Source organism: Brachionichthys hirsutus, chromosome 5 (genome assembly GCF_040956055.1).
Source record: "Brachionichthys hirsutus isolate HB-005 chromosome 5, CSIRO-AGI_Bhir_v1, whole genome shotgun sequence".
Lineage (NCBI taxonomy): Eukaryota > Metazoa > Chordata > Actinopteri > Lophiiformes > Brachionichthyidae > Brachionichthys > Brachionichthys hirsutus.
The window spans coordinates 8,598,919-8,617,276 of record NC_090901.1 but is presented as its reverse complement, the minus strand read 5'-3'; the positions used below and the strand labels follow the sequence as shown (position 1 = coordinate 8,617,276).

Here is an 18,358-nt window from a genome sequence, read left to right as displayed (position 1 = left end):
ATCCCAACAGAGCTTTAGAACACTTTAGTAACGAAGTGATTCTGCATCTTTGTGAATTGCAAAATGAAATTATTTGTGTTTGTGCCCCCCCCCCCCCCCCCAGTGTTTAGTTTAAAATCCAGTTAATGCGGTGATGTTTTATGTGTTTATTAACTTTTATTTGATTGACAGATTTTTTTAAATCTGCCTTCACAGGGAATTTCCCGGATTCCCATCATCTTGCACTTCTGCATTACTTAAGGCCTTGTTTACACGGTGATGCGTTTCCTGAAAACGAAACGGTGTGTGTTTCTTTGTCACGTTTTGAAAAAGCTCTACGTTGACCTGGTTATGTCTTAACTGTGAGCCTGTTATAAGCGGGCCTGCAAAATGGATCGGCAGCGCCGCATCGTGCCTGCAGTGGCCGTGATTGGAGACGCGAGGGGTCAACATTTACAGGGTGAGATTGTAGTAGCAATGAAGCAAATCTGCATTGGAGGAGCACCAATAAACTCAGCAGAATCTGGAACACAAAAAGGAACAGATGTCTAAAGTGTAGAAGTGGGTCGGTGTCATTAGTTTCAGGAATCGTGTTTTGCTGCTTTCTGTTTACACTCATTTTTAAATAACATTTTTTCTGTGGCATTTCGCCTTTAATTGATAGGACATCAAAATATATATTTTGGGAAATCGGGAGAGAGAGGTGTGTGTGTGTGGGCCGGGGGGCAGCCCCATGTCAGCAATAGCTGAAGCCTCCATGCATGGGGCACGTGCATAAAATGTCTACGCCCCCTTACACAACATGACACGCTGCGTCCCATGATCAAAAGTTCACTTTTTTCAGGATCCTCAAAATGCACGTTTAACGCTTTGGGTAAAACCGTCATCGTGTAAACAAGACGTCATTTACCTTTAAGCCATTGCATGTCAGGGTTGAAGACTCCAGCCACGCGTCTTAAGCTTGTTTTTGATAGCTAGAACGTGGAATACAAGCTTGCTATACTTCATTCGAATACATATAATATTGCAGTTTGCTCAATAGTTTGATCAATAATGAGTCTCTTTATGACATGCTACTCATTGTATACGACACTGACTGCTGATGTTTACAAGTATTTGTTCATGTTCAATATCTGATGTTCTCGCTCGTCCTGAAAATGATTTCGCTGTCATTTATGTCACTCGCTTTACTCATGCTGTGCCACAGGACTGCCTCAGTTAGATATACTGAGGCGTAAACCTCGAGAACATTCACATTACTCCCACCACACTTACAGCAGCGAATGGCAGTGTTAATATTTTACCTTTGAACAAGAGGCCTTTTTCATTCTCTATACAGATGTATATTTTTTCTGTGTTGACTTGCTTTTGAAGTAATATCTGTTTATCCCACTGGAACGCGAGAATTTTTTATATATATGTATGTAATTCTAATTATACAGCAGATCCCAAAAAGCATATAGATGATGTAAAATGGGCCGCTGAAGAAATGCTAAATGCAACTTGCAGCAAACAGTTGTTGTGATCCGTGCTTTTGGCAGTCAAAGCTATTCTTTAGCCTTTTGGACAACTGTAAAAGCCGAGTGGTCGTTGTTTCACAGCACAAAAACACTAAAGGCTGTATATTGATGACTTGCTATGAGCTGTGAAAAAGGATACTTAATTTTAAAGGTTGTTGTTTTAGGTTGTGATAAGTTTGACATGATTGTTTTGATATTTATTAATGTGTGCAAACTGTAATATATGTAAAGAAAATGAATCCTAATTTTTAAGCTGTTCTGTTGAAACATTACTTGCTTTTATGTAGCTAAAATATGCATAAGGGTGTTGGATGTATGCAATAAAACAATGCAGTTGGTCTTTTGAATATTTTCCAAGGCCTCATTTTAAATCTAGATTTAAATGGTTCGGGGTTGAGAATGTGCTTCAGCTCACCGTTTAGGAACTGCAATAACTGAGGCACAAACCTCGAGGTTTTACTCCATATTTTCCACTTATTTCTGCAGATTTGAACTCTAATTGCAAAATATTTTTTTAATCATAAATCACAAAATCTTGGGATTTGCCTTTTGATTTTATAGAATTTTCCAATAGTGATCTTATCTGGGTTATATTTGAGAAATTACTATAGAATAATTAACCATGATATGTCAATGAGAATTCTAACACACAATATATATACACATTACATGCAATGTCTCCACAAAATTAATTATTTGAGCTTCCAAAGGAAACAATTTTAATACGAATTTGAATGTTTGCGACAGTGTTATTCAAATCATAAAAATTATTCCTGCTTTAGGACTATCATGTGCCGAATGAGTTGGACATTTTTGCAACCATTGCAAAAAAAAAATGCATGTCATCAAGTTTACAAAAATAAAATAAAAACTGCTGACGTGTGAAGTGGGTAAAAAAAAATCAACTTCCACTGAAGTTGTACTGGCTATTACTGTGTGCTTTTACTTTGGAAGGAATGAGCTGGTCCAACATCCGGCAGTCGTTTGAGGCTCCACGGGAGTTCAGTCGGAGAAGAGAATACAAACACTGCCAGACACAGTCGTCTCGTCCACCCAAAATGACTCCCACGAGCTACCGGGACTGCCAGGTGAGTGAAGGAAACACGCTGCGTGTCTGCTGCTGTAAGCTCATCAGACAGTGGCATGCGTGCCTTCTAAATAAACATCTAGAAATGTATACTGAATGTACTCTGTGCATGCTGAAGTCCTGCCACGCCTTTAACTCTGCTCCTTCACTTCCAGGCATGGAAAGCAGAGGGTCTACCTTTGTACACCAGCAGCAACGAGGCTTGCAAGCTCTTTGATGCCATCCTCCACCAGGTAGACTAAAAACGTTGATCACCAAATACACCTTTAATAACCAAAAGGTGCATTTAATAACAATATCCCAACTTTGTAGTATGTCAAATGGAGGAACGATGAAACGCTGGGAGGAATCGAAGGATGTGTCTCTTCAATGCAGGCAGCCGGCCCTGACTTTGGTGAGTTATTACTTGTGTATTTATCAATGATCCTCTTTCAAAGGATGCATTTTAGTACGAATAATGTAATAAGTAATGTCAGATGTTAACTCGGTAAAAAATAATAAATGACCTAGAGAGCGCAGACCTCTGGCGAGCAGCTCATTCCCCTCGTAATTAGATTCACTTTCACACCATCCACATGCTGATCTGGATCGTCACCAAAAGATTCTAAACTTGTTCTTGGTATCTTACCCTTGTATCGTGCTGACTATTGCTGCCATTTGAAAAATAATGTTACCTGTGTGGAAGTGAATCAGAGTTGATTTGATGTATTTGTAATTGCTTTTTGAATCCTAAATGAGGTTTTCAATGTTAAAATGTAATATTTTTTCTAGATCATTCTAGATCTGATCCAGGTGAAATTTAGTGGTGAGATAGAGCCCCCACGGCCCCCACCCTAGATGACTGTGTCAATACTATAAACATTGGTCAATAATCAACCGAGCTATTGAGGAACACATTTTGAAACTCCATTGACTGCAATGTTAACGCATATTTCAAAGTGAACCAGAATCCAGGATCTATTCTGGATCGGCACAAAAAAAAAAACATTTCCACCAAATCCTGATAATGTCATCAAGATGCATCTGTAACTTTTCGAGTTATCTTGCTAACAAACAGACAGACAAACAAACCACGCCGGTGATTACATAACCCCCCCGCCCCGGCGGAGGTAGAGTGCATCAATGCCCTGTTTTATTTTGTCGGGCTCTCGGGACCACAAGAAGCCTACATGTAGAATATACTCTGATCCATGAGAGGTATTAGTGGTTGAGACAGTTTTTACCTGTATAGATACAGGTATATATGAACCTATAAAGTATTGTTCCAATAAAATGAGTCAGCGATCTGGCAGGAAATTAATTCTAGCAAACATTTAGCTGATAATCAAAAAATCTCAAAGTAAAATGACGGTTTGCTGCACGAGTACAAATTACCACATCTAAAATACACAGAACATTTTTTTTCTAACGGGTTTGCAGAGGAGTGTTGAAATGGAATAAATGACGTGCTGTTTGTTTTTCCTGCAGTCATGGGTCATGTGATCAGCACGGGACTGGATCTGCTATCAATGGGGAGCTCCCCTCGTTTGGATGAGCGTCTGGCGAGTGCCGTGAGGAGAACAGTGGAGCTGGCCAACAGCCAGGACATCTCTCCCAGGGAGAGGCTCCACGTCAAGGCTGTCGAGTACTTCTCACACGGGTAAGATCCAGGACTGGTCGCGAGAAATACAGTCCAACAAAGAAACCATGGAGTTTAGCTCTGGAATTAAAACTTCAAAAACTTTACAGTACGCAGCTGTGAAGAAGAAATGAGGAAAAAAGAATCCCAATTATTTCAAGCTCATTTACACGCCGGGCTTTATACCAATAGCTGCTCTGTATTCTCCTGTGGGTGGGCAGATAAAATGAGACCTTGAGGAGGAGGAGGAGGCCCTGCTGGTAGATAAAAAATAAATAAATAAATAATAATAACATACTGAAGATAGAAAGAAAGGACTGATCGTTCAGGTTCCTTCAAATTGCCTCCAAGTATGTGGTGATCTGTAGCACTAGAGAGAACGAGGGAGGAAAAGCTCCATCCTGGTTTAGACTCTCATTTTCACCCTCTGCCTGAAGCCCAACCAAAGAATTACGGTAATTATCTTAACCAAAGTGCAGTGAATGCTGCAGGACCCTCGGGCCACATTGGACCCCAGGAGAAGATCGGGTTGTTCTCCAGCACTGCAGAGGAAATAGTTTCGGCGTTAAAGAGGGGCATTTCTTTTAGTTAAAAGAAGTCTGTGATATTGAGAAGATACTTTGTTTGTACATTTAAACAAAGAGGATGTGTGTGTGTTTTTTAAGGGCTTTAAATTCTGAGGAATCATCTTAAAGCGTGTCGTCATCTGACTCGTTTCATTGATTCTCATAACTGTGTGCATCTTGTAAAAGTGACTCGCGTTTCCTCTAGAAACTATTCGAAGGCCTGTGATGCGTGGGAAGACATTCTGATCGATCACCCCACTGATATGCTGGCTCTCAAGTTCGTTCATGATACCTACTTCTACAGAGGAGCCCAAAAGCAGATGAGGGACTCTGTGCTCCGGGTGCTGCCCCACTGGAAGCCCCACCTGCCCTTATACAGGTAAAGAAAAGGGCATTTAGTAAAATGACACAGCGGTTATATGAGGGGAAAGACGGGCAATCTTTAAAGTACTTTTTATTTACATACTCGACATAAGCCTGTGTGTAAACTAAGAGCCGTGAAAGTGTAACGCTAACCCTAACCATCTACGGCGGTAAAGAAAATAAGAGAAAAAGAAAAAAAAGAAAAAAAAAAGAAAGTGTAACGCTGAGTTGGAGATCGGAATGGGGTGTGTGCTGTTTGCTCTGGCAAAAGCAGATATATCCTGTCTCGTCAGTTCTCAAATTCTGCATGTAATCATGAGCCGGAATGCATCAGTGGGATTGTTTTTAAAACATAATCATTTACATTAATTCAGAATACTTAAAGGAGACATATTATACCCTTTTTCCCACAAGTTAATGCAGTTCCCGGACACTTACCGGTATATGAAATATCTGTGACAGTCTTTGGTCAAAATAGCAAACAGATGCTGCAGGATCGTCATCCCTCTTTTCTGTCTCAAACAGCTCAAAAGGGGGCGAGTGTCAGTACACACACACACACACACACACACACGGCACGTTGATTTCTATTTGGATCTGCTGCTCTGCAGAGCTTTAGTCTGACTACTTTCTCACTGTGGGTTACTTTCACTTCCCTGAAAGTGTTGCTTTACTTTATGGTAGGCGTTTTCGGGAAAAACAAGCTGCTGCAATTTGACTGCTCAGTACAAAGTAGAATGTAGAAACGGTTGGCTCCTACTCTGTATTGGTACGCATTCAGCAGTTAAATGAAATGATGAAACAGGGCGATGGACTGGACTTTCATTCACATGCTCTGAAAAGCATGATTGAATAAAAATAAAGAGTTTTTTGAAAGTCAATTTGGGCCTCTTCAAATCACATCCCTGAGGCATCACCATTATTACTTAAGGAATGCTTTATCCAAAACTAATGTCTGCTGTTCATCTTCACAGATGAAAAAATAAATAAAAAAAAGGCAGGGGATGAAAGCATTCTTCTTCAGCTTTTTCCCGCTGATTTGTCTTTCTTTTTTCCTTGTTTTATTTGTGCTCAGCTATCTGAAAGGACAGCAAGCCTTTGGTCTCCTGGAGAGTTGTTTCTATGATGAGGCTGAAAAGGTGGCCATGGAGGTGAGAGCTTCATCACCGTTACTGCAGCCCCCCCGGGCCGACCTGTCTGTGCTTGTGTCGGTGCATTTAGCTACAGTACAGTCATTTGTGGTTTGAATAACCAGCTGTCTCTCTGTGCAGGCCAGTGTACCATTAGAACACTGGAGCGTTCTAGAAATGGGCCTCGATACACCTCTGTAGATATTGCAGCTAGAATAGTCATTTAGCACATTTGCAATGTACAGAGTGTATTTCTGATTAGATTAAAGTTACCTTTGTTGAAAATCCGTGCTTCTCTTTCAAAATAAGGGCATTTCTAAGTGACCCAAAACCTCTGGCCGCGGGTGTTACGTGCTGCTTGGCCTTACTTCAGACCTTCTCCTGCAGGGTCTCGCTCTGGTTCCAGATGATGCCTGGTCTGTCCACGCTGTTGCACACGTTTATGAAATGAGAGCAGAGGTGGATAAAGGCTTGAAGTTCATGGAGAGCAGAGAGAAAGACTGGAAGGTAAAACCTTTATATCCCCCCCCACCGACCCAGTCGGGTTTTCCACGGGATCGCATTTCAGCCTTGTACCGCTGTTGAAATGTTGCGTCTGCTAATGGAAAATGCAAATTGAAAAATAAACCTAGAAGAATATTTCCAATATGTCTTGCTTAATTTCAGGCATCTGAAATGCTGGCCGGTCACAACTATTGGCATTGGGCTCTATACTTCATCGAGAAGGTGAGGATTGTAATGAGTTTACTCAGTCGAGCAAACAGGAATGGGGTAATCTTAATGTTCAGATTGATTATATCGGAGGATTAATTTGTGTTTTGCGTCTGAGCAATACAATCTCTCAACGTTGCTCATTCAAATCCATCTTTCTCATTTCTCTCCTCCTCCACAGGAGCAATACGAAGCTGCTCTGCAGATCTACGATTCTGAGGTTGGTCGGTGTTGAGAGTTTGCGTCCCCACTTTAATGGTGTTCTTTACTTTTTCCAATAATTCTCCAGTGCTACTTACGCATTTACATGAACGCAAATACAACAGAGATTCTCAAGGTGGCTGAATTTCCTGAATGTTTAAATTCTGTCCAGCAGGACAGAAACACGTCTTTAAAAAATAAAATAAAAAATACAAGAATGTCCTGTAGCAGAAATGGTTAAATGGCACATCTATAAGGCTTGGTCCTGTTTCCCCTCAGCTGTTTAAACGTTGTAAAACCTCAGGATCCATGCTGGACATGGTCGATGCCAGCTCCATGCTCTGCAGACTGGAAATGGAAGGTAAGGCTGGCTAATGCGGGACTACACAAGACCTCGTTATCAGTGGATGCGATATATGCATTGAGGAAATTGGGAAGGGAGTCCAGTTCATTGGATTCAATATCTTGGATGCAGCTAATCAGAGTTCGATTCGGATTCTTGAAATGGGGTGTGTCGTTGCACATTTGGGAATGTTTCAACGCCTGATGAGATGCTGCAGCAGATTTTGTTGCGAATGGCCTGAAGGGCATTTGCAACATCTAATTTGAGCTCAGTTAGAATAGGCGGGATTAACGAAATTATCACACCTCATTAATCTGTTAGTTATTGTATTGGAAGATGTAAATGTGTGTAATTTAAAGGAACTCTGATCACAAACGTTTAGTTTTTTCTGTTACTCGCTGACCTTTCGGGTCTTTTTTAGACCTTTATGCCTTCTGGCAATTCGTACGTTCATATTGTCGCGTGTTTCAGGGGTTTGCTTGCAGGACCGCTGGCGAGAACTGCTCCAGGTGACGCAGCCTCACACGGATGATCATGTGACCTTGTTTAACGACTTCCACTTCCTCATGGCATCACTCGGAGCCAAAGACAGCAGGACCTCTCGCCGTCTGCTGGAGGGCCTCCAGGAATTGGCTAAGTAAGTTCTGCGCCCCCGCCCCCCCCTCTTGTCCCTGTCAACGTTACATAAGAGCAAAGCAGGCTTTATGTGAAACTGAGGCCGAGCGTAGGGCTGCGAGATGGCGAGCGGATGCAGCGTGAAGGAAGACCCAGTTCCAGTTTGTCTCATGGATCTGCGTCTTCTCTCTGTAGCAGATGCACCGGCATATGCTGCTTCCCGAGGCGTTTGTGTCTTCCATTTTATCCGGCAACACAACCCACAGGAAAGCTGCATTTTACAAAATCATTGTTTTTTTTTCTTCACTGTCGCATAATATCGTGCGAGTCAAAAGTTTGGGCAGTGAAGCGGCTAATGGCCCCTCGGCGAGTGACCTCAACGCCGCTCTGCTTTGGATCAAGTGAAGTCCTGAGGACTGGTTTGAGCTTTGTATTTGTTTAGTTCCATTGTTCACATGCAAACATGCTGCTAGCCTCACTCTGCTCTGGGTAGATTCGAGTTTTACATAATCCACATTTTGCCCATAATGCAATTTATACATACTTCCCTTGCATTCAGAGGCGCTGGCTCTGAACTGCAGCTAATCTTATAGAGCCTCGTGGCAGCGTGGAGTCGTTTGCCTTCCATCGAACCAAACCCTGTAAATGTTAACGCCTTTCACGTTTTAGTAGTGAAATACATGCGTCAACGTGTAGAAACAGAAACCTGCAGCCGTTTCTGCATTCGAAGCGGCTACAGATCAATTTCTTTCTATTATTATAGTTACGAATTATTTAAGTAAATGTGAACTTCTTTTAAAATCCTTTCTTTGGCCTTCTGCATATAGATAAAAAAAATAAAAATAAACGTTAAATCCTTGCTATTCTGGTAAAAAAAAAAAAAAAAGGTTGTCTTTTCATTTGCTGTGAAACACTCCTGTCCTTCACAGAGCGCCGGGGGACAATGAGCAGCATCAGCTGGCTCACACTATCGGTGTCCCAATGTGTCAGGCCATGATGGAGTACAACCAGTCAAACTACAGCCAAGCTGTAGAGCTACTGTACCCGCTCCGCTATGACCTGGTGCACGTAGGTGGCAGCGACGCGCAGGTAAGGTCCATACAAACGAGCACCATGTTTAAACGTCAACAGTAGGGATGTAACGATTCAGCTATCTCACGATTCATGTTACACCCCTAGTCCAAACCAAACTTTTCTTCTTTCGTGTGCAGCTGAAACGCATCGAGTAAAAAAAACAAACTACCGGTAATCCATCGGCTGGATGTGAAACCCGTTCTACTTGGAGGCTTTTAGCCCATGAAAAGACAACATTGTGAAAGATGTGGAGCACGAATAATGAATCCGTTGTTGCGGCTGATGGACTTTCATTCAGAAAAGCGTCTCTCTAAGGCGTAAAGATCTACGATCGGTATACCGCAGGAGGTTGGAGATAGTGTTGAAAGCAGCTTTGTGTTCACTCCTGGGTTTTGTCCACTGTTTTAGAGGGATGTCTTCAACCAGCTGCTTATCCATGCAGCAATCAGGTCAGACAGGAAACACCACCAGAAACTGGGAAGGTAAATACCCAAGAGTCGTAAGCAAATACCCAACAGAAGCGTCATCCTCCATTGTCAGCCTTGTTTTCATGTTCAAATCCGTTGTGAGACTTTGGGAGTTGTAGTATCTGAAGCACTAGACTGCTTCATGATGCTGTGTGCGTCCTCTCATTGCGTCTACACACCATGTTAAACCGTTCATTATTGATCAGGTTAGCTTCTCGCTACCTCTGTGTTAATCGCCTCTATTGTGCTGAACCTGCAGAGCTCTTCTGGTGGAGCGTGACAGTCTGAGGCCAAACTCTGCTTTGACGGATCGTCTGATGCAGAAAGCCCTGGCTCTTCATGGATAGACGTGCTTGCGAGTTGCACAGAGCAGCTCTCGTGCTACAAACATCCACGCAACATTATAAATTCATGTGCCAGCCTTTTGGCTTCAGGAGACTCCTTCGCCTTCAGGCACCGCAGACGTATAGAAATTCTTCTGCATTCGATTTAATCTCTGATCTCGATGTCGTGCTAGATTTATAAAGGTATTACGATAATTACAGAAAATACCTTATTTGAGTAGATTCTTTTTAGAAGACAAAACTGTAATCAATATATAACATTGTAAGGTTTTCCAAGTTGTTGTAGCCAAACATTATAATTTTTATCAATATATGACATTGCAACATTGTCTGAGTTGTATTAGCACACGTCACATTTAGAAATAATGTTCTGCAATAAAAAGGTCCATGGTTCAAAACCAATAAAGCCGAACCTTTTTATTTGATGACTATTTGAGTAATAAAAGTAAAGTACACCACAGTTTTATGCCCGTGGGCCAAAGCACATTCAGAATACGAAATGTAAGTCAGACATCGCCTCGACACGGTAGACATCTTTGCACGTTTCAGAGAGGCTGAGCTGCACACTGCCCGTCCTTTTCTCTCCTCGCCCCCGCGTGTTTGGGATCTGGTCTCACAACACTGAGGTAATCTCATCCTGGATCTGGGAGATCAACATCTGGGACAGCACGATGCCTGCAATCTAGAAGAGGAGCAGCAGCCACTTTAAACTACACAGCAGACTTTCTGTAATTGAACAGGCTGGTGTCGAGCGTCTCAAGGTCTCAAAAGGGTGTCGCAATGCTCAGCACGGGGAGGGAAGACTCGAAATGAGAAAACACTGTCAGGATGATTTGAATGAAGCTATTCTCCTATTTTTAGGATTCTAACTTTTTAATATCTTTGTTATAATTAACAGTTTGATTGTTTTTGAGTTGGGCTCGTTGGTTTTACTTAGGATGTGCAAGACAAAAAGGAGAAAGTCATCAGATTTGCTGCTCATCAGAGCATATGGAATACTAATGCAATTATTTTGTAGGGTCTTTGGGGCAAATCCTCTGAGCAGAATCTTTGGATCCCAATCAGCCAGATGTAAGAGGGAGAGAGAGAGTACAGGCTAAAGATCCAGTAGCTAAAACTGCATGCTGTATGAGAAGGCAACAAGGAGCTGGCTTAATCAATTTGATGAATGAGAAGATTAATTATTTGGGCATAGCTAAGATTGAGCTATGAGAGAACTCAGGAGTTGCGTTGTGCAGCGTTGGAAGGAATATGTCGATTTATTCGGCACAAAATCTGAAATCAGTTACACATTAAGCTTTGGACATTGAACACTGCAATAAAGGAATAATGTGCAGCTCAAATGTTAATTCATTCATAGTTGATACCTTCTAGAGATAACTTTTAAATCAGTTATGTTCTTCTAGACTTATATTCATCGTAAATCTCAGTGTCTGATAAAATTAGACTTTCCTTTTTCTACAAGGGATCATCTGAAATTGTGCAGTTACTTTAGGAATGGCACCGCATCTTCATCGATGATGCTCAGTGTATTGGTCTGATTAGTCCAGATGCATGAAGGGAATGTGTTTTAGACTAGGGCAGGCCGGTATACCAATTTCCACATGGATGAACCTGCAGTTGATCCCTGTGTTTATGTGTGTGTGTGAAATCCAGAGTCACGTGAGAGCAGACTTGACCAATGGCAAAGAAGTGCCGTCGGCTATAGAACGCAGCACGCAGCATGTGTACCTGAGGCAAGGCCAGGCCAAGAGCAAGAGCCCCCACCAGCAACAGATGAGACTCGATCCATGTCACTGCTCTGTCCGCACAGCCCGCCGGGTAAATCGACTTGTTTGCTTCCATGTAGGGCTGAGTTTGAACCCCGAAGCCACACATAGTGTTGATCACTGACTGGACAACAAATGGAAAACGGAAAACAATGAGAGATTGAGAAATTAACTTCTGACTCAATAAATGCTTTCTGACATGTAAATATTTTTTGCCGTGAGGCCTTGATGTCAGTTCATCCATGCTGTGTGCTGTGAGACATCACAGAAAAACACTCACCTCTCCGGGAACAGGAGAACAGCAGGAATAAGGCACTGCACAGCGCTCAGAACTTGGGTTCTCATATGTACAATTAAAGTACAGGTTCCAAGACCAGTCTGTGTAGCCATTCCACCCACAGCACTGGAACTGAGAGAGAGAGAGGAAGAGGCAGGGCATGAACATATTTAGAAACGAGGTTTTCTTCTGCACCGGGCATCTTGCCAGACATATCTAATGAGGAAACCCAGTCCAGTGTTGTGGATCATGTGGAGACCCCACAGGATACAGGAACAGTGTGTTACTCATGGAGACCCTCACCAAACATGAATGTTGCAGACAATTGAGCAGATCACCTCTTTCTGAACATGATCCATCAGGTTCTGCAGATCCAGGTCATCTCTGTAGTGCACAATGGCTTTCTTCATAAACTTTCCCAAAGCTTCCCGCGTCTGAGAGGGGAAACATGGGGGGGGGGCGCTTATTGAACACAATAATAGGTTTTACATCAGCACCGCTACATTCTAAAAAAAATTTATCTAATGTCTAATGACTTCATTAAAACGAACAAATTACCAGCGGTGAACTTCGCTACGCATCCCTCCAGGCTCCCACGATGCCCGGTGTCGGTGAGAAAAACGATTATTTCATGGTGAGGTTAATTTGTTGCGCTGCTTCTATTACAAACAATTGCGAAATTGCCCTTTTAGGAAAATCCATTGGACATAAGCTGCTAACAAAACCCAACTGATTATAACAGTGATCATTTCAGATCCAAGTTAAAAGCATCCATACATCCATTCACTTCCACCGCCGGGTCGCGGAGGCATCTGTCTCAGCTGGGATTTCGAGAGTTCCCTTTCCCTAGACACTTCCTCCAGCTCTTCTGTGAGAATCCCGAGGCTTTCCCAGGCCGAGGCCTCCTCCCGGCGGGACATGCCCCAAACACCTCCCCAGGGAGGCGTCCGGCCACTTTTCATGTAGAATTTAATCATTTTTGCATTTGCATGTAAATTACCTTCTATGCTGTAAATAGTTGGGAATTAAATAATTAATTGCATTCTCTTTTTGGAAATGCGTGATTATCCTTTGGTTCGTATCTTAACACGATCGCAGGAGTTCCTGCTGCAGAAGTGCAGCATAACAATAACACTCTTCATGCCTCCGAGGTCAACGCACATGATTAATGCCAAACATAGAGCATAAAGGGAGGTAACGATTGCTTGGATTGATCATTTATCATTATTATGATGTGTTCATTTTCATCAGGTCTACTTGAGCCGAGTAAACAAACTTCAAATGAAATATAAATCATCCGCAATTATGATTTCAAGCTTCATGAGGTCGATACAGACATTAAAACTGAGTGCTGCATTGTTATATATCTTTTCAGGGTATTAACGAAGCCCTTGCTTCATAAATATTGTTTCTCGTATTTAAATAATGTTTTAAAAAGGTATTTAATCCTTCATACCAACAACGACACTCATGGGTCAATGTAATATTGCTAATCGCCGCATTGTGCGCTAATAAGCTGCTGAACTTTAAAATTTCATTACGTTTGAATTAACTTCTGGGAGCATTTTGCTAATGACTCTCTCAGTTGTTTGTTTTACAAGCCATGCTTAGAAAGGATATGTTGGAAAATACTGTGAGAATGAAATATCCCACATTGTTTTTAATCCTCAAGTACCGTACTAATTTTTGTCTCGCCTTCCATGTGTATGCTCGGAGGCTTTGGAACCCACACCTCCCCCCATGACATTAGCGGTGAAGTCTCCTCCAAGGGATCTGTTGAAATGAAACCGTTGGTTCCACTTTAAAGTGGGAAAGATCCTGAATCATTTCGCAAGGCGGATGACTCAAGGGGTTGTTAAACTGCTCTGTTTAAGCGGCAGGCGTTCCACACGGAACCGGAGAACACAAGAGACACCCGTCAGGAGCGAGGCGGCTCGTCACCAGATGCTGACGCCGTTGCTCCTTGCCACAATTAGCTGTTCCGTTTGTGTTCCCGAGGGGAGCTGTAATGAGATGTTAGCTCGGCATGTGATCCTCCCCCTTCCCTGCCACCTCTAAATCCGTCTCTGTGCACCTGTGAGTGATACACAGAAATGCACATACTTATACTATACTGTACACTCATGCAGGCACAGAGCTGGTCGGTTGCTTTCACACACACAGAGAAACATTCATCTCTGCGTGTCCAGAGGATCAGACCTCCAGGAGGAGTTAGAAAATGATTTCCTCCTCAGACGATCTGTCCATCTACAGTCCCACGTTCACTGATAGTTTCCACTTGCCCACCAGATGCCCCCAGGGCTTTGCCTCCTTTCACCATCACCTGACAAGAGTGCCCAACCATACACCCTTCCTCCTGCCTTCCTCATCTGCTAGCAGTTGACCGGCCAACTCCAACCACGTTCCCATCATCTTCCACTCGCCCCCCTCAGGCCTGCAGATAATTAACAACCCACTTTCCACCGGGACCCTGCATTTACACGCTGGCTAGACCGACGGTGGGTTTAACATTTTAGATAAGGTTTTGTGATCAGTGCTGCCTTTGTGTGACTGAACGCTGGATTACCAACATTTTTAAATGAATTTCAACGGTGCTTTGGGCCCTGGGGGGGTTGGAGGTGAACAACTGATTAGATTTGCAGGCGTATCTGCTAAATGGTATGGACCCAAGATTTGTGCAACTTCAAGGTTCGTGTTTATTGTGACGTATGGTGTATTGTTCTTTAACAGTATTCTTAAATGAATTCAGAGGAAACAAAAAGAGAATGCAACATTCTAATGCAGTACCGGTACATTTATTTGCATGCCTTTTTTTCTTTAATTCAGCTTGAAACCAGCAATTACTGCCTAATTTATTGACCCTGGTAATCCAGTCCTAAAAACTAAACCAGCTGAGGCCATATGACTGATTCTCTTTTCCCTCAGCTATATATTGGTGGTAGGGCCATGTCTAAACACCTCTCTATAAGCCTCCTGCAAAAATGTGCATTTCCTTTTGTGCATAGTGATGGAAGATCAGGATTTGCAGCAGTAGCCTACTGTAGAGGTATATATATTTCCATTGCTTGACATACTTATTTCTTTGGCTGAGGACACAGCGCTGTTATTACACATCATGTCCAAAACAAGAAAAATAAGACCCACGTTGGATTAAATTTTAAACTGATGCAAAGGACTATGTTGTTTTTTTTTTTGGCAGCCTGGTAAAACAAACCTGATATTATTTCAGGATTTGTGGGCAGCCCATCAAGCGCTGATTTTCAGCACTGGTCTACAAGTCAGGTCCATAAATGTTGGAACATCAATACAATCCTCATATTTTTGGCTCGAACGCCACCGCAATGGTTTTGAAATGCGACAAACAAGATGTGCTTTAACTGCAGACTTTCACCTTTAATTTGAGGGTATTTTCATCCAAATTAGATGTAAATACCCAATTTTAGAAATTACAACAGTTTCTAATGGGCCCCACACCTTTTAAGGGACCAAAGGTCATGGGGTAATTGACTCATGTGGGTATTCCCTCATTATTTCATCTTCAATTAAGCAGGTAAAAGGTCTGGAGATGATTCCAGGTGTGACCTTTGTATTTGGAACCTGATGGAACTCTCGATATAAAAATCCAAAGAGCTGTCACCATCAGTGAAACCAGACATCATTAGACTGAAAAATGAAAACTAACTCAGAGAGTTAACAAAAGCATTAGGTGTGGCCAAATCAACTGTTTGGGACATTCTTAAAAAGAAAGAGCTCAGCGACACCAAAAGACACGGAAAACAACTGTGGTGAGCGACAGAAGAATTCTTTCCCTAGTGAAGAAACCCAGGAAGACTCCAGGAAGTAGGTGTATGCTTGTCAGAGTGAATATAGATGTTCACCACAAGCTGTAAACCATTGGAGAGCCTCAAAAACAGGAAGGGCAGATTAAAAAAAAAAAAAAAGCCTTTACAGTTTTGGCACAAAATGCTATGGACAGATGTGCAAAGATCAACTCGTACGTACTTTGTGTCTCAGTCTGCAGGTCCGTCTGTCTGTGGTGCTGCAGAGCCTGGACCTGTGGCTGTCAAAACGAACATCCTTATTGTTAGTATTAGCATTAGTATTTTGAGTTTCAGTATTTCCTATACAGCAGCTCTTTTCTCACTATCTTATATGCTGCGAATCATTGGATGTAGTGTAAATACATGCTCGTGTTCTCGCTCTCTCTCTTTCTCAACCCAACCAGCCAAGACAGATTGCTGCCCCACTATGAGTCTTAAGTTCTGTTCAAGGTTTCTGCCTGTTAAAGGGAAGTTTTTTCTCTGCCTCTGTCACCAAAGAGCTTCCTCTTGTGAGTCAAGATGTGTTCTGTCTTTCCTCATTAGTGAAGCATAGCAGAGGTGTCATGGCGTGGTCATGTATGGCTGCCAGTGGAACCGATTCCCTTATGACGATGGCGTGACGGCTGACGAAACCAGCATGATGGATTCTGTTGTGTTTTAGGATTCTCTGCAAATATTCTGCCAAATGCTTTAACACTCTTTGGACGGCGCTTCACAGTGCAGATGGAAAATGACCAAGGAGTTACTTAAGGCAAATACGTGGAACGTTATGCAATCCAATTGAGCATGCATTTCACTTTGTGAAGACACAACTAAGGGAAAAATGCCCCAAGAACAACAGGAACTGAAGAAAGTTGCGACAGAGGCCTGGCAGAGCATCACAAGGGACGAAGCCCAGCGTCTGGTGATGTCTGTGTGTCCCAGATATTCAGGCTGTAATTGCCTGCAAAGGACTTGCAACCAAGTATTGAAAAGTGTCAGTTTGATTTATGATTGTTTGGTTTGTCCCATGACTTTTGGCAGTTAAATCACATCTTGTTCTTTTCGTTTCAAATCTATTGTGGTGGTGTTTAGAGCTATAAAGAAGAGCATCATTTCCCTGTCCCAATATTTAGGGACCTGACTATATGTGTTTGTTAAATTCTTCGTCTGCGTATGTTGTAGTAAATTGAGAACAAGTACCTGATCAGAGTAGAAAAAGCCCAGAATTGCTATGACCAGTTGGGCGAGGAAGACCAATGACAGGCTGAAGGAGAACTAAAGTAAAAAAAAAAAAGAAGACCAGTCAAAATCCCAATCTGCTGAACACAGAATCGTTCCTGACTGTCAGATTTGGCTGAAAACAGGAAGAAACACAATCAGAATATGAGTGATTTGTCTGTTACTGTCTTGAGGAGGCGAATGTTCTCTCTGAGGGCTCCAATGCAACCGCAGAAAGTGATGAAGAACATGACCACCCCCACCACTATTAAGATGACAGCTGGGTCAATGAAGAATGTGTCTCGCACTGTGTCTGGTGAAAACACAGGAGCACAACAACATCCGTTAGGATACATCTTCCATCCTCCCTCCCTGTTTTTAGTTCTCTTTTCTAGCCATCTGGTTTTTTTATTCAAGTAATTCCCTCGCTCACTCTGCTTTTTCCACTTCTCCCCCTCCCTACCTGGCTTCCAGCGCCTGACAATTTCATTATCTTAAAACAGCAATGAGCTCCTGAGGTTTATGCAGGATGCGGAGGCGTAATCAGCGGATTGAACTCTGGTTAATCCTCTTTGTTGTCCATTAAATGTACATTACAAATTAGATGTTAAAGTAATGACAAGGTAAAATAAGGAAAGAGCTAAAAACACAATGCTGTTCTGCTTTGTAGGCAATAAATAGAGACCATGTCACGTCAACACATGTTGGGAGCCTGCAGTATATGTAGAAACAGCTGATCACACAAAGCAGGAGCGGAATGGATGCAACAGCGTTCAAAAGGTGTGTGGAGGATGTACCTGTAGCCTTCTGCACTTTAGCATACACCCCAATCGCAACAATCAACAAGGAGAAAACCTGGAGAGAAAAAAAAGTTCAACCATAAACAGAACGTGCAACAGAACGTCGAGTTCAATAACTTTCTTATGGATGTTACTGTTAAGGCAACGGGAAACCAAACGAAGGTCAGGGGTGAGGGTCTCCATAGGAACATGTCACTTTCTTTTTAGATTACAGAACTTTATTGATCCTTTTTTCTTTTTTTTGGGGGGGGGGGGGGGGGGCTTCTGTCAGGGAAATTGGGAATGCCAAGCTATTCCTTAGAATAAGTTACAACGAACAACATTCAAAAGATCACATCCACTCTTTTCTTAATTAGCACCAGCCAAACCAAGATGAGCCACCAGTCATATTAAATTGCATTTTTTTTTACATGCTGTATGCTAATTTGTGGCCTCCAGGTTTGAGCAGATGGGCGATGACTATATATGAAGCA

General features: G+C 42.4%; 2 protein-coding genes across 2 annotated transcripts; one reads left to right on the top strand and one right to left on the bottom strand.

Moving 5' to 3' along the window:
* The first annotated feature begins 2,557 nt into the window (after window positions 1–2,557).
* LOC137893883 (tetratricopeptide repeat protein 38-like) lies at window positions 2,558–10,029 on the top strand. The gene is made up of 14 exons (XM_068739335.1): window positions 2,558–2,587; window positions 2,742–2,819; window positions 2,899–2,980; window positions 4,054–4,225; window positions 4,976–5,149; window positions 6,209–6,284; window positions 6,651–6,770; window positions 6,930–6,989; window positions 7,156–7,194; window positions 7,455–7,536; window positions 7,990–8,155; window positions 9,063–9,222; window positions 9,616–9,689; window positions 9,934–10,029. The coding sequence occupies exons 1-14, from the start codon at window positions 2,558–2,560 to the stop codon at window positions 10,019–10,021; spliced, it is 1,401 nt and encodes a 466-aa protein (XP_068595436.1). The 3' UTR covers window positions 10,022–10,029.
* A 567-nt stretch (window positions 10,030–10,596) lies between these two features.
* LOC137893496 (tetraspanin-33-like) lies at window positions 10,597–18,068 on the bottom strand. The gene is made up of 8 exons (XM_068738907.1): window positions 18,039–18,068; window positions 17,883–17,940; window positions 17,271–17,398; window positions 17,068–17,142; window positions 12,403–12,498; window positions 12,068–12,196; window positions 11,750–11,911; window positions 10,597–10,700 (listed from the first exon to the last, which is right to left on the bottom strand). Exons 1-8 carry the CDS (start codon window positions 18,066–18,068, stop codon window positions 10,632–10,634), a joined length of 747 nt encoding a protein of 248 aa, XP_068595008.1. The 3' UTR covers window positions 10,597–10,631.
* Window positions 18,069–18,358: the final 290 nt, after the last annotated feature.

Excerpts from the sequence above, each read along its gene's own strand:
- LOC137893883 (XM_068739335.1), top strand. The coding sequence starts at position 2,558 with ATGACTCCCACGAGCTACCGGGACTGCCAG. Across the intron at positions 2,588-2,741 it reads CGAGCTACCGGGACTGCCAG|GCATGGAAAGCAGAGGGTCT; the intron begins GTGAGTGAAGGA and ends CTTCACTTCCAG. Across the intron at positions 9,223-9,615 it reads TAGGTGGCAGCGACGCGCAG|AGGGATGTCTTCAACCAGCT; the intron begins GTAAGGTCCATA and ends CCACTGTTTTAG.
- LOC137893496 (XM_068738907.1), bottom strand. The coding sequence starts at position 18,068 with ATGGAGACCCTCACCCCTGACCTTCGTTTG. Across the intron at positions 17,399-17,882 it reads TAAAGTGCAGAAGGCTACAG|ACACAGTGCGAGACACATTC; the intron begins GTACATCCTCCA and ends TGTTTTCACCAG. Across the intron at positions 12,197-12,402 it reads TGGATCATGTTCAGAAAGAG|TTCCAGTGCTGTGGGTGGAA; the intron begins GTGATCTGCTCA and ends TCTCTCTCTCAG.